Source organism: Podarcis tiliguerta, assembly GCF_965153285.1.
Source record: "Podarcis tiliguerta genome assembly, chromosome: 4".
NCBI lineage: Eukaryota > Metazoa > Chordata > Lepidosauria > Squamata > Lacertidae > Podarcis > Podarcis tiliguerta.
This window is the reverse complement of record NC_139537.1, coordinates 21,597,830-21,609,949: the sequence shown is the minus strand read 5'-3', so window position 1 is coordinate 21,609,949 and position 12,120 is coordinate 21,597,830. Positions and strand designations below refer to the sequence as shown.

Below are 12,120 nucleotides of genomic sequence, written 5' to 3'. Positions count from 1 at the left end.
CGTTTGTGCTCGCAAGCATGGCCAACCAGCTAATCAGTCTGTTGGCAGGGAGCCCCATCTTTACCTGCCACACACCTGACGTCAGCCTGGGAACAGCCTCCCAGGCCAAATTAGGACTCATGCCACAGTCCACATTCGACTTTACAGATGATATGAAAGAGGCAGGGGTACTTTTTAAACAACATACTGGAGAATTCAACATTCTACTGCTGCAAAAAATCTGCATCGTTTTATATTTTTATTCTGGCTGAGACAATAGTTGGTTGCAAAGTCAATCATTTGTCCCAAGGTCTGATATGTCTAGAATTTTATGGGTATTACTCTGGGTAGGGATTTTTTAGTTGTTGTGACTGCCATTTTGTAAAAGACCCTACAGGCCACAGATATTGCACAGAAGGATGAAAAAAAGATAATGTATCAGAATATGTTCTGTGATCCTCGGCTGAAGGCTGGTATAGACATTCAAAAAATAAAATAATAAATTAAAATATGTGTTGTGTTAATTGTTAATGAATAATGTGTTAGGCTACAATTTTCTGCAAAGCACTTTGAGCACAGATTTGCTTATGGACACTTACGGTATATAAATAGATTGGCATGGACAAAAGTACAGTATCTGACTCAGGGAAGGCATGGGAAGTAAGGCCAATGCCTAAAACATCATGTTAATGGAGAGAGGTCAAGGATCCATCAAGGCCACAATTAATCCATACCTCTTGATTTCATTCCTGGGTTACAGAGAGGCATCGGGGGTGGGGGAGGAAAAATCCTCCGAAACCATTGCCGTTTTGCTGACATTGATGGTAATTCCTCTTTATGGCTTTTCATATTTGCTTCTGACATTTTTATGGTTCTGCTATTTGTGACAGATTGTATGATTTGTTCTGTAACTCTGTGCCTTGTTCCTTCCCGTCATGCCCTTCCGTCAAGTAGCCCAGCAGTTTGTCGTTGTTGTTACATGATTAGTTTCAAGCTTCTTTTGTATCACAGGATAAAACTCCAATCATTGCATATAAATCTCATTTGAAATGCCTGGGGCTGATGGGGGATGGTGCAGGTTGGTGTATATATTTATTGTACAGTAGTACCTCAGGTTAAGAACTTAATTCGTTCCGGAGGTCCGTTCTTAACCTGAAACTGTTTTTAACCTGAAGCACCACTTTAGCTAATGGGGCCTCCCGCTGCCGCTGTGCCACCGGAGCACGATTTCTGTTCTCATCCTGAAGCAAAGTTCTTAACCCGAGGTACTATTTCTGGGTTAGTGGAGTCTGTAACCTGAAGCGTATGTAACCCGAGGTACCACTGTATTTGTACACCACCCTTCATCAGTAGATCTCAGGGCGGTGTACAGAAATATTATTGCCTGCTTTTATTGTATTTTTTTAATAGTATTTTTAAAAAGCACCAAAAGGTACAGGTCTGTAATATGAGCCTCCTAGGACCTGTTGGGTACGATGAGGAAAAAAGCTAGGAATGAATAAATTAAATGCATCAGAGTGTATAAAATTTTTCCCTAACGATTATCTGTATTCTTTTGCACAACCCACAATAAATGCCAGGTCAGGTCTGATCTATATCATGGGCTGTTTTGGAGCCCAAGTAACAAGACCATATTTGATACAGATAGACCAATAAATACTGCAGATGTTTGCAGTTTTCGTTGAAAATTTTCGTCTTCTTACAAAATACCCAAAGACATAGTTTAATGATGCCTTTAGAAATTCAATTTCACATCTCTAGCCTAGTTTTCCAAAGTCTCCGGGGAGCCTCTGCTGTCACTCTGCTCTGCTGTCACAAGCACTAGAAGCTTAATAAATTAAATACAAGATTCTCAGTATCCTAACAAGCAACCGCAGAGTGCTTAAGAAACTGCAGCTGCTTATTTATCCCTGCAGACAACCTTCAGGAATAATGTTAACAAAAATAAGAGCCTACGGCTGCAATCCTGTGCCCACTTACTTGTGGGCTAAGCTGACACGTGAGTAAGCATTTGGAATATTGCACTGTAAACTGAATCAACTTGTTTTTAATTAGCTGTGAAAGAGGAAACAATGATAAACACAGTATTTATATGCAAACCAGGTACTAATAATAGGCCCACTGAAGGGTCTGGAAACAGGAGCAATATTACTGAAGCTAAGCAGCCGTGAACCTGATCAGTAATCTGAAAGGCAGGCAACAGTCTCCCTCGCAGGAGCAATATACGCAGACAATAAATAATTAAAAATCCAGGCGAAAAGTATAGTTTTGCTACTAATGTGCTATATTAAGGTATACGAACGTATCAGATTTTCAGCCAAATTTAATATAGCCAGAGCAGGGGATTTTGAGACCTGAACGTTGGAATCAGCTATGCTGCATGAGCTGTGAAAGTTCCTGTAATTTAATCCATGGTTTTAAGAATATACGAACTGCTGGATAGCACAGTTGGTTTGAGCACAGTGCTGACAACGCCAAGGTTGCAGGTTCAATACCCGTAAGGGCCACCCCATTGCAGAGGGGTGGACTAGATCAGTGTTTCCCAAACTTGGGTCTCCAGCTATTTATGGACTATAATTCCCATAATCCTTGACCTCTGGTCTTGCTAGCTAGGGATGATGGGAGCTGTAGTCCAAAAACAGCGTCCCTTCCAACTCTATGATTCTATGAGAAGAACATCCCTATTGCATCTAGACCAACATCCTGTTATCACAATGGCTGACCTATGGCATGCTGACAAAAGCAGGACCAAAGTGCAAGAAAACTCTCCACTTGCAATTCCCAGCACCTGGTGCTCAGAGGGATATATCGCCTCCAACAGTGAAGGTCCAACACAGGCATTGTGTAGCCTTTCCTCAATAAAATATATAATCTTGGTTGGAGTACTGGACCAAAAGAGAGACAGAGACATGACATTTAACCTAACCTAACCTAGCCTAACCTAGAGGGACGCAGGTGGCGCTGTGGGTTAAACCACATAACCTAGGACTTGCTGATCAGAAGGTCGGCGGTTCGAATCCACACAACGGGGTGAGCTCCCGTTGCTTGGTCCCTGCTCCTGCAAACCTAGCAGTTCGAAAGCACGTCAAAGTGCAAGTAGATAAATAGGTACCGCTCCGGCGGGAAGGTAAACGGCGTTTCCATGCGCTGCTCTGGTTCGCCAGAAGTGGCTTAGTCATGCTGGCCACATGGCCGGCTCCTTCGGCCAATAAAGCAAGATGAGCGCTGCAACCCCAGAGTCAGTCATGACTGCACCTAATGGTCAGGGGTCCCTTTACCTTTACCTTTAGCTTTAACCTAACCTAACACAGGGCTTGTCATCTTTTCTACAACAATTAACAGTTCTGCTTTCACACAGAATCCCAGAACACTGAAAACATACCTGGCTGTTCTGCCAACTCTGTGAATGTAAGTATTTGCGTCCTCCGGACAGTCAAACTGAATGACCCAATTCACAGCAGGGAAATCTGCAAAGAAGTGAGAAAGGAACAGGCCTTGAGTTCAGTAAACACTGAAAATCCATCCACAGAGAAAACGGCTGTATAATTTGCTACAACTTCAGTTCTGCTTTATTGTGCAGTATTAGCAGAGACTGTTCAAAGTTGAATCAATCACCTTCATTTATTTGTCAAGACAGGAATAAAATTAATAGCATATTCATTTCCTAAGTAATGACAGTGTAATTTTATACCTGAACATGGACAGGCAGATAATTTGCATGTTTCAAATTCAAAAGAAGTGTTCAATCTTTCACGATTTAAAACGGTGGCTTTCAACCCTTCAATAGCCAGGAACCACCTTTAACCCAAATGTGCCACCCGAGACTACTTTTTTATTGTTTATTTTGGGCTGGATTCAAATACAGTGGTACCTTGGGTTACATACGCTTCAGGTTACATACGCTTCAGGTTACAGACTCCACTAACCCAGAAATAGTACCTCGGGTTAAGAACTTTGCTTCAGGATGAGAACAGAAATCGTGCTCTGGTGGCGCGGGGGCAGCAGGAGGCCCCATTAGCTAAGTGGTGCTTAAGGTTAAGAACGGTTTCTGGTTAAGAACGGACCTCCGGAACAAATTAAGTACTTAACCAGAGGTACCACTGTAGTGAGTAGGGTTTCCCCACCTGTCCTCCCCTCACAAGTAGCCTCAGGAATGGGGTTGGAAAACTCCCAGAACAAGGTGAGGGGGTGGAAATAGAACATTTTTCCATCAAGCAAGCAAAAATGCTTGCACTGATGCAGCAATATCCTCAGTGCCATGCTGAATTCCTCCCCTCATTATTGCATTCACCTTTGAAGCATGGCCTGCCACCATCGTTAACTGCTTTTAAGCATCAGGCTAAAATAGGTGTCACCAAACTTTTCGGATGACTGAGTGCATTTTGAATTTTAAGAGAGTGCTGGGGCACCAGTCACAAAATGGCTGCCGTGGAGGGGGCGTGGCATAACACAAACTTAAGAGACAACCATTCCTCAACAACCTTATGTTTACTATGGAAAGTCAGCTATGTCCTGCTGATTATGGAGATCGCAGACACAAACACAAACATAGATGCTGTTGCTGTCTAGTGAGAATGGGAAACAATCCTCAGTACCAGGAAAAAATATGCAAGGTTATCTTGCAACTCTCATTTCACAGACATTGATTAGGAGGTACCAGCACATTTTGCTCTATACATTTCTTTCTAGCAAACTATAGGCTCTTATCTTTTTTTATATACAGGCAGTTCTGCAACTTTATATAAACGTGGAAGAACTTGAGAGTGCTTACCAAGCCCCCGAGCCGCAAGATCCGTAGCAAAGAGAACTGCCGATTTCTTGCGCACAAAATCAGTGTAGACTTCCATTCTCTTCATCTGCTGCTGCTTGCCATGAAGAGCCAGTATAGGGAGCCCAGGTCGAAGACGGCAGAAGACTCTAAACAAATACTGGACCTAGAAACCAGTAACAATTCAGATTGTAAGTTCTTTGGGGCAGGGACATGTTTTATACTTATGCTGCTCTATAATGTGGCATGGACAACAATGGGGCGATAGGGCCAAACTGTACATGATGAAGAAGAACCCTGACTGACTCTTCCAGTGTTTAATTTAATTTGTTAGCCGCAGCAAAGGGCTCTGCATCTGAAAAACGTTAGCCAGGCACTGGGTTTGGGTGGGGAGGAAAGGGTGTTCAAGCCCATCCCCGCTGACATGTCACTCCTTCCAAACTTATCATCAAAGCTGCGGTGGGGGGGTTGAGAAGAAGAAGAGTTTGGATTTGATTTCCCGCTTTATCACTACCCGAAGGAGTCTCAAAGCGGCTAACATTCTCCTTTCCCTTCCTCCCCCACAACAAACACTCTGTGAGGTGAGTGGGGCTGAGAGACTTCAAAGAAGTGTGACTAGCCCAAGGTCACCCAGCAGCTGCATGTGGAGGAGCGGACACATATCTTTAAGTTCAACAATATCAGAGAAGGATCCTACCTCTTCATAATTACAAAAACAGCAGTATCTTTTTCCAAAACTCTTTCAACCCAGGGGCATTTGGTGTGTGTGTGCGTGTTCAACACTTATTTGAAACAGCAGGTAGGCTGAGTCACAATACCTCCAGAGCAAAGGTCTGTATTTATTGTGAGGAAAGCTTGACACAAGGAAAACACCACACGGAAAATGCTGTGGTGAAAAAACCTATCAGTAGAAAGTAGTCAGTAAATGCTTATGCCAAACTCTGCCTGCAGCGGTCACCATTTTATATCTGGCTATGCCCACGCAGCACTATTTTCTAACCGGTGGACCTCAGTACAGTGGTACCTCAGTTGGAGAACAGCCCTGTTTACAAAGTATTCAGTTTACAAACTCCGCAAAACCGGAAGTAGTGTCGGAGTTTGCGAACTTTACCTCAGTCTAAGAACGGAATCCGAATGGTGGAAGGGCACTGGCAGCGGGAGGCCTCATTAAGGAAAGCGCGCCTCAGTTTAAGAACGGTTTCAGTTTAAGAATGGACTTCCAGAATGGATTAAGGTTGTAAACTGAGGTACCACTGTAATTCTCAGCTGTCTCAAGTGGGCTATGACAGTAGAAAGTTTGAGAATCCCTGCTGTTTGGGATGCATATTTACCATCCCATCTTCTGCTTGTAAATGAACTAGGCCTAAGTTTAGATAGGTAGATATAGAGACACAGAGAGAGAAACACTGGCTTGAGGACACTTAAGTGTACAGTGGTACCTCGGGTTAAGAACTTAATTTGTTCTGGATGTCCGTTCTTAACCTGAAACTGTTCTTAACCTGAGGTACCACTTTAGCTAACAGGGCCTCCCGCTGCTGCCATGCGATTTCTGTTCTCATCCTGAAGCAAAGTTCTTAACCCAAGGTACTATTTCTGGGTTAGCGGAGTCTGTAACCTGAAGCATCTGTAACCTGAGGTACCACTGTAATCTCTAGTAGAACTGCATGTTCAGCTTCAGGACTCAAACAGGAAGACATTTCGCTGGACCTCTGCACAAACCTTTACCCGCTATAGCAAACTTTTAATATCTCCTGTTTTAAAGTATTTATTAACATATTCCCGCTTGCTGGGCACAGGAGAATATCTCACAGGTACTTTAATTTATGATACAAGACCCTTGCCTGAAGTCCTGGCAGGAACGGTATTAACTTGATATTTAAAAAGAAAAGAAAAAGTGAAAGCATTTTTTATAAATGGTTAAGAGATAGAATTATAGATATTCAATACCTCTTTACAGCTTGCAAAAAATACAATACTTTTCTTATTCAGATGACTTCTCAAAAAGGAGTACAACATATTGATTTTCTGGTGCAGTTCACAAACAACGTAGTTCTGTTCCAAAGTTGCTGGAGTACTAAAAAATAATAATAATCACATATTTATCATCATTATTATTGGGCACAATTCATCATCCTGCCTTTCTACCAAATGGTGCACAAGGTGGCCAACACATGTAGAATACGAAATATGTATGTTTATGTATAAATGTGTGTGTGTGTGTGTGTGTGTGTATAAACACACATACACAACCCTATCAATCTCAATCACAACCCATGAATTAACTAAGAGCAAAATATAGATAAACAAGGCATAAGTCATTAAAACCAAAGAACTTAAAACCAAAGAACGTATGTATAGGTCAGCATACAAATGAAATAAATAATATTAAATCATATAGATCTATTCATGTGCTGCCTGGGAGTTATAGTCCAAAATACGTGGTGGGCACCAGGATGAAGAAGGCTTTTCTACTCCACCCAGCAGTGCCTCTTCAGCATGGGTAGGCAAACAGGCCCGGGGGCCAGATCCAGCCCAATTGCCTTCTAAATCCAGCCTGTGTATGGTCCGGGAACCAGATATTTTTACATGAGTAGAATGTGTCCTTTTATTTAAAATGCATCTCTGGGTTATTTGTGGGGCATAGGAATTCGTTCATATTTTTTTTCCAAAATATAGTTCGACCTCCCACAAGGTCTGAGGGACAGTGGACTGGCCCCCTGCTGAAAAGGTTTGTTGACCACTGCTCTTCAGGGTCTGGAACAGAAGTATTTTTTAGAGATGCTTTTCTAACTGGAAAGGTCAGGGGTTTCCTTCTCACAAATCATACCCTCTCCCACTGATCTCTGGCAGAAAGCATCAATACAACTCACGGCGAACCTATGCAAAGATGCATTCCAATCAGATTGTCCACTGCTGAGATATAAGTGCCTTAAATTAATGCTCCCCCGCCACGCTCAAAACTTATGCAAAATACTTCATTATAGCCTGCCATGGTTGAACCTGAAACCTTTTTTTAAAAAAAATCCCCGGTGTTTTATTGAAGATGGCTGTCGCTCTGCCGAAATTGCAGTGATCTGTAATAATTTGATCCAGCCCATTGCTCCGTAAATTACGCAGCTGACATTGCTGCCTTGTACTAATCTTGCTCGGAATCCCCACCCCCTCATTCTGGTAAACTGTGAAATACTGTTTCTCAAAGCAGTAATTCCCGTTTAAAAATATCCGTGCTTTGTTTTAATGTCCCAATTCAAGCCGCTTGGATTTTTCCGAAGAGTACAGAAGTGTCATCACAAAGGCATTACCGTTTGCTCATCAGAAAAAAATAAAATAAAAATCCCTGCAAGAGTGCACATTAAATCAGACTAAGGTTCGACTAGATGACACTCAAGATGATACTTCCAGCTCTACAATTCTGTGAAATCTACGAAAAGCACCTCTTGCTTGTCTGGATGGAGTTTAGAGAGGGGTCTCTGCGTGTAGAAACTAGCCTAGTGTACAATGGTAAAATATACATTTTTCCACTGCTTTCAATGTAGGGTTCCTCAGGGTTCAGTTTTATCCCCCCATGCAGTTTAACCCGAGTGGGGTCACCCAGACTTTTGGAGTACATTGTCAGCAATATGCTGATGACACACAGCTCTATTTGTCCTTTACATCCCGCAGGTGTGGCAGTGGAAGTGCTGGACCGTTGTCCTGCCTGGATAATGGACTGGATGAGAGCCAACAAACTGAAGGAAAAGACTGAAGCACTATTTGTGGGTGGTCACGGACTAGAATGGATGGGAAGTGACCTGCTCTTGATGAGGTTACACTCCCACAGAAAGGAGCAGGTATGCAGCTTGGGGGTATATAGAATGCCAATCTAGGCCCAACTGCGCTAGCCACCAATTAGTTTCCAGGCCCATTTCTAAGTGCTACCTTTTGACCTGTAAAGCCTTAAATGGCTCAAGACCACATGCCTCAAGGACCGCCTCTCCCTTTATGAACTGGCCTGGATGCTTCAGTCTTCATGTGCCTCCGCCACGAGAGGTCCAGAGAGTGTCAACACAAGAACAGGCCTTTTCCGCAGTGGCTCCCCGCTTGTGGAATGCTCTCCCCCCAGAGGCTTACCTGGTGCCTTTGTTACCTATCTTTAGGTGCCAAGCAAAAACACTCCTCTTCTCCCAGGCCTTTGCCTAACTGAGCTATCTATGGCCTTTTAAATTGGGGAAAGGAACGTTGTTTTTGTTTGTTACTATGCTATGTATTTTCATGTTTTTATACTGTAAACCACCCTGTGAATCTCAGGTGAAAGGGGCAGTAGAGAAAAGTAATAAATAACAACAACAACAATAAATTTGTTGCTCTGCCCATTTTGCCTCTGGTCCCAACTACTGCTGTCATGTAGCCCTCAAAAGTTTACACAGGAGGGAGTGCGGCCCTCTAGCAAAAACAAAAAAAATGGTTCCCCACCCCTGATTTATTGAAAGTCACAGAACACAGATTGTAGTCCTAAGCATGCATAAACTTGGAAATATGCATTATTGCTTTCAGTTGTCGGGCTGGTCTTTAATTCAATTACAAACTGAATCCTGCATCTTTAAATTTTCTGGTCACCTGCTGAAGCCTTGGTGATGGAGAGAGATGAGTATCAAATTGAGAATTACTTAGGCTGGCTTTTGACAGTCACACAGTTAAGCCAGTTTCATCTATTTTAAATTGGCTATTTTATATACTTACTTCAGCTTACAGTTCCCTGCCGCAGGGCCAAAAAGTTATATATCACAGTGATTTGTAGCACACATAGTACTTAAAATGACAGAACAGGAGTTGAAAAAAAGAATTCTACAACCACACTTCAACTGACCCAATTAATTTCTTTCTCTCTCCCTCTCTCGTGTGTGTGTGTGTGCGCGCGCGTGCACCAACTTCAGTTTTCTAGCCTGTGTTATCCCAAGGCCTCAGGTTGAATAACATGACTCTCCATCCCACCCCTTCCATAAACAGGCACATAATGGAGTAAAACAGAGCTACCCTTTACTTCCTTCGAAGTCTAGATAGAGAAGAATTCTCCTACCTGAACTTTGCCTTCTCGTGTACCCAGATATATTCTGGATCTTTCAAGCTCAGCCGGGCCAGGTCCTTCACCGATTTGGTTTGCGTGGCTGAGAAAAGCAGAGTCTGGCGCGTCTCGGGAAGGTTTTCTATGATTGCATTCATCGTATCAGCAAAACCCATGTCCAGAATTCTGTCAGCTTCATCAAGTACTGGAATGAGAAAGGCCAGCTGGAAGGAATTGGATTTTTTTCTCCCCCTAAGCTTCTAACCTTCAGACAGAGCGTGAGACTAATTTCCACACTGATAGCAGGGGCTTATCCACATGAAAGGCATCGCTCCAAAATACACACAAGAAGGGATTTGTTGGGGTCAGCCTTCACAGACAGGGCCTTGGGAGGTCACCTAATTGAACCCACTACAATGCAGGATGCAAACTACAGGATCCTGACAGAGGACCGTCCAGCCTCTGTTCAAATATCACTTACAAAAGCTCCCGAGACACGCTCTTCCACTGTTGTACAATTCTGACACCCCAGTCAAGCCTCCTTCCATATGTGAGAATTCATTCACATATCATAGCTTTCCTGTGCAAGTGTCTGGAGGTGGCGGATGGCGGCTAACAGATTGAGGTTGAATCCTGACAAGACAGAAGGAGTGTTTTGGGGGGACAGGGGGCGGACAGGTGCACATGACTCCCTGGTCCTGAATGGGGGAACTGTGCCCCTGAAGGACCAGGTGCGCAGCCTGGGAGTCATTTTGGACTCACAGCTATCCGTGGAGGCGCAGGTCAATTCTGTGTCCAGCTTCATCTGGTATGCAGGCTGAGGCCCTACCTGCCCATGGACTGTCTCGCCAGAGTGGTGCACACTCTGGTTATCTCCCGCATGCACTACTGCAATGCGCTCTACATGGGGCTACCTTTGAAGGTGACCCGGAAACTACAACTAATTCAGAATGCGGCAGCTAGACTGGTGACTGGGAGTGGCCGCCGGGACCATACAACAACGGTCCTGAAAGACCTACATTGGCTCCCTGTAATTTTCCGAAGACAATTTAAAGTGTTGGTGCTGACCTTTAAAGCCCTAAACGGCATTGGCCCAGTATTTTTTGGTTTGTTGTAAAACGACAGACCAACTCTGACACTCTGGCAAAGAAGAGGACTACAAAAACAATAAAATAGGACTAGCCTTATCCAAGTGCACCGAACCATATCTGTGCACGGAGCACTGATTTGGTCTTCTGGCCTGCTCACCTCTCCACTGCCCACCAACCAAACACTTTTTCAATGTTTAATGCATTTATTTTCAATGCATTTAGTAGAAGTCCTGTCTGCGGATCAACAAAAATGGAACCAAATAATGGAGCACGAACAGGTTCTTCCTATTCCCTTCCAATTCATGGAAAGGCTTTGTATGTTACAAAGATCAAGCACGGAAGCCACAACCCCAGTTCATCCTCTGCATGCTTTAATGGAGCTTCAGCCCTGGGCAGTGGCTTCCAGTGCAAGCATTTTGGACCATTTACAGATTTCAGATTAAGCCTATTCAGTAAAAGCAAAAAAAGATAGAAAATAAATTGAAGCATTTCACTTACTCAACATCTGCAGATTGCAGGCATGGAAATATGATGTTTCGTCCATGTGCTGTAAAAGCCGTCCCGGAGTACATATCAGTATGTTTATATTGTGGATTCTTTCCGATTCTTGTTTCAGGTCCTGAAATATCAGACAGGTTTGAGGGCATGATTTCAGAATATATGGTTATGACACAGGGAGCTCCTCTCCAAGCCCATTCAGGTGCAGCAGATCACACTGAGAGCCAGTGTAGTGTAGTGGTTAGAAGCGAGAGACTCATAATCTGGGGAATCGGGTTCGCATCTCCGCTCCTCCACATGCAGCTGCTGGGTGACCTTGGGCTAGTCACACTTCTTTGAAGTCTCTCAGCCCCACTCACCTCACAGTGAGGGAAGAAGGGAGGGAAGAAGGGAAAGGAGAATGTTAGCCGCTTTGAGAATCCTTCGGGTAATGATAAAGCGGGATATCAAATCCAAACTCCTCTTCTTCATCACAGTAAGATCTGGCCATCCACACACACACACACACACACACCCCTGAGCGATTTCAAACTGTGTGTATTGTGGCATGCAGAAAAACTCTATCTACACAACAAGCCACAACCGAGAGGCACCTTTAGGGATGTAACAGCCTCTAACTAACAATGCAAGGAAGAAAAATTCCCAGTGCTTTATTTTTCCGGTTCACAAGTAACTGGGAATGAATGCCAATTGCAAATACATTATTAGGCAAGAGTGGCAGCTTCAAAAAGCTTCAATTTGAT

At 43.5% G+C, this 12,120-nt stretch overlaps 1 protein-coding gene and 1 long non-coding RNA gene across 3 annotated transcripts in view; one reads left to right on the top strand and one right to left on the bottom strand.

Moving 5' to 3' along the window:
* LOC310675916 overlaps positions 1–12,120 on the top strand; it is a 212,913-nt gene that overhangs the window by 129,015 nt on the left and 71,778 nt on the right. The gene's annotated exons all lie outside the window — the stretch shown is intronic.
* DDX10 (DEAD-box helicase 10) overlaps positions 1–12,120 on the bottom strand; it is a 157,426-nt gene that overhangs the window by 135,223 nt on the left and 10,083 nt on the right. For both annotated transcript variants that reach the window (XR_014510182.1, XM_083436292.1), the window contains exons 5-9: positions 11,378–11,498; positions 9,804–9,993; positions 6,695–6,821; positions 4,751–4,913; positions 3,362–3,446 (exon numbers count right to left, since the gene is read on the bottom strand). Coding sequence is in view for 1 of the 2 variants with exons in the window: in XM_083436292.1 (XP_083292418.1) it covers positions 3,362–3,446; positions 4,751–4,913; positions 6,695–6,821; positions 9,804–9,993; positions 11,378–11,498 (686 nt within the window). In the remaining variant the exon portion in view is untranslated. The remainder of the gene's footprint in view (positions 1–3,361; positions 3,447–4,750; positions 4,914–6,694; positions 6,822–9,803; positions 9,994–11,377; positions 11,499–12,120) is intronic.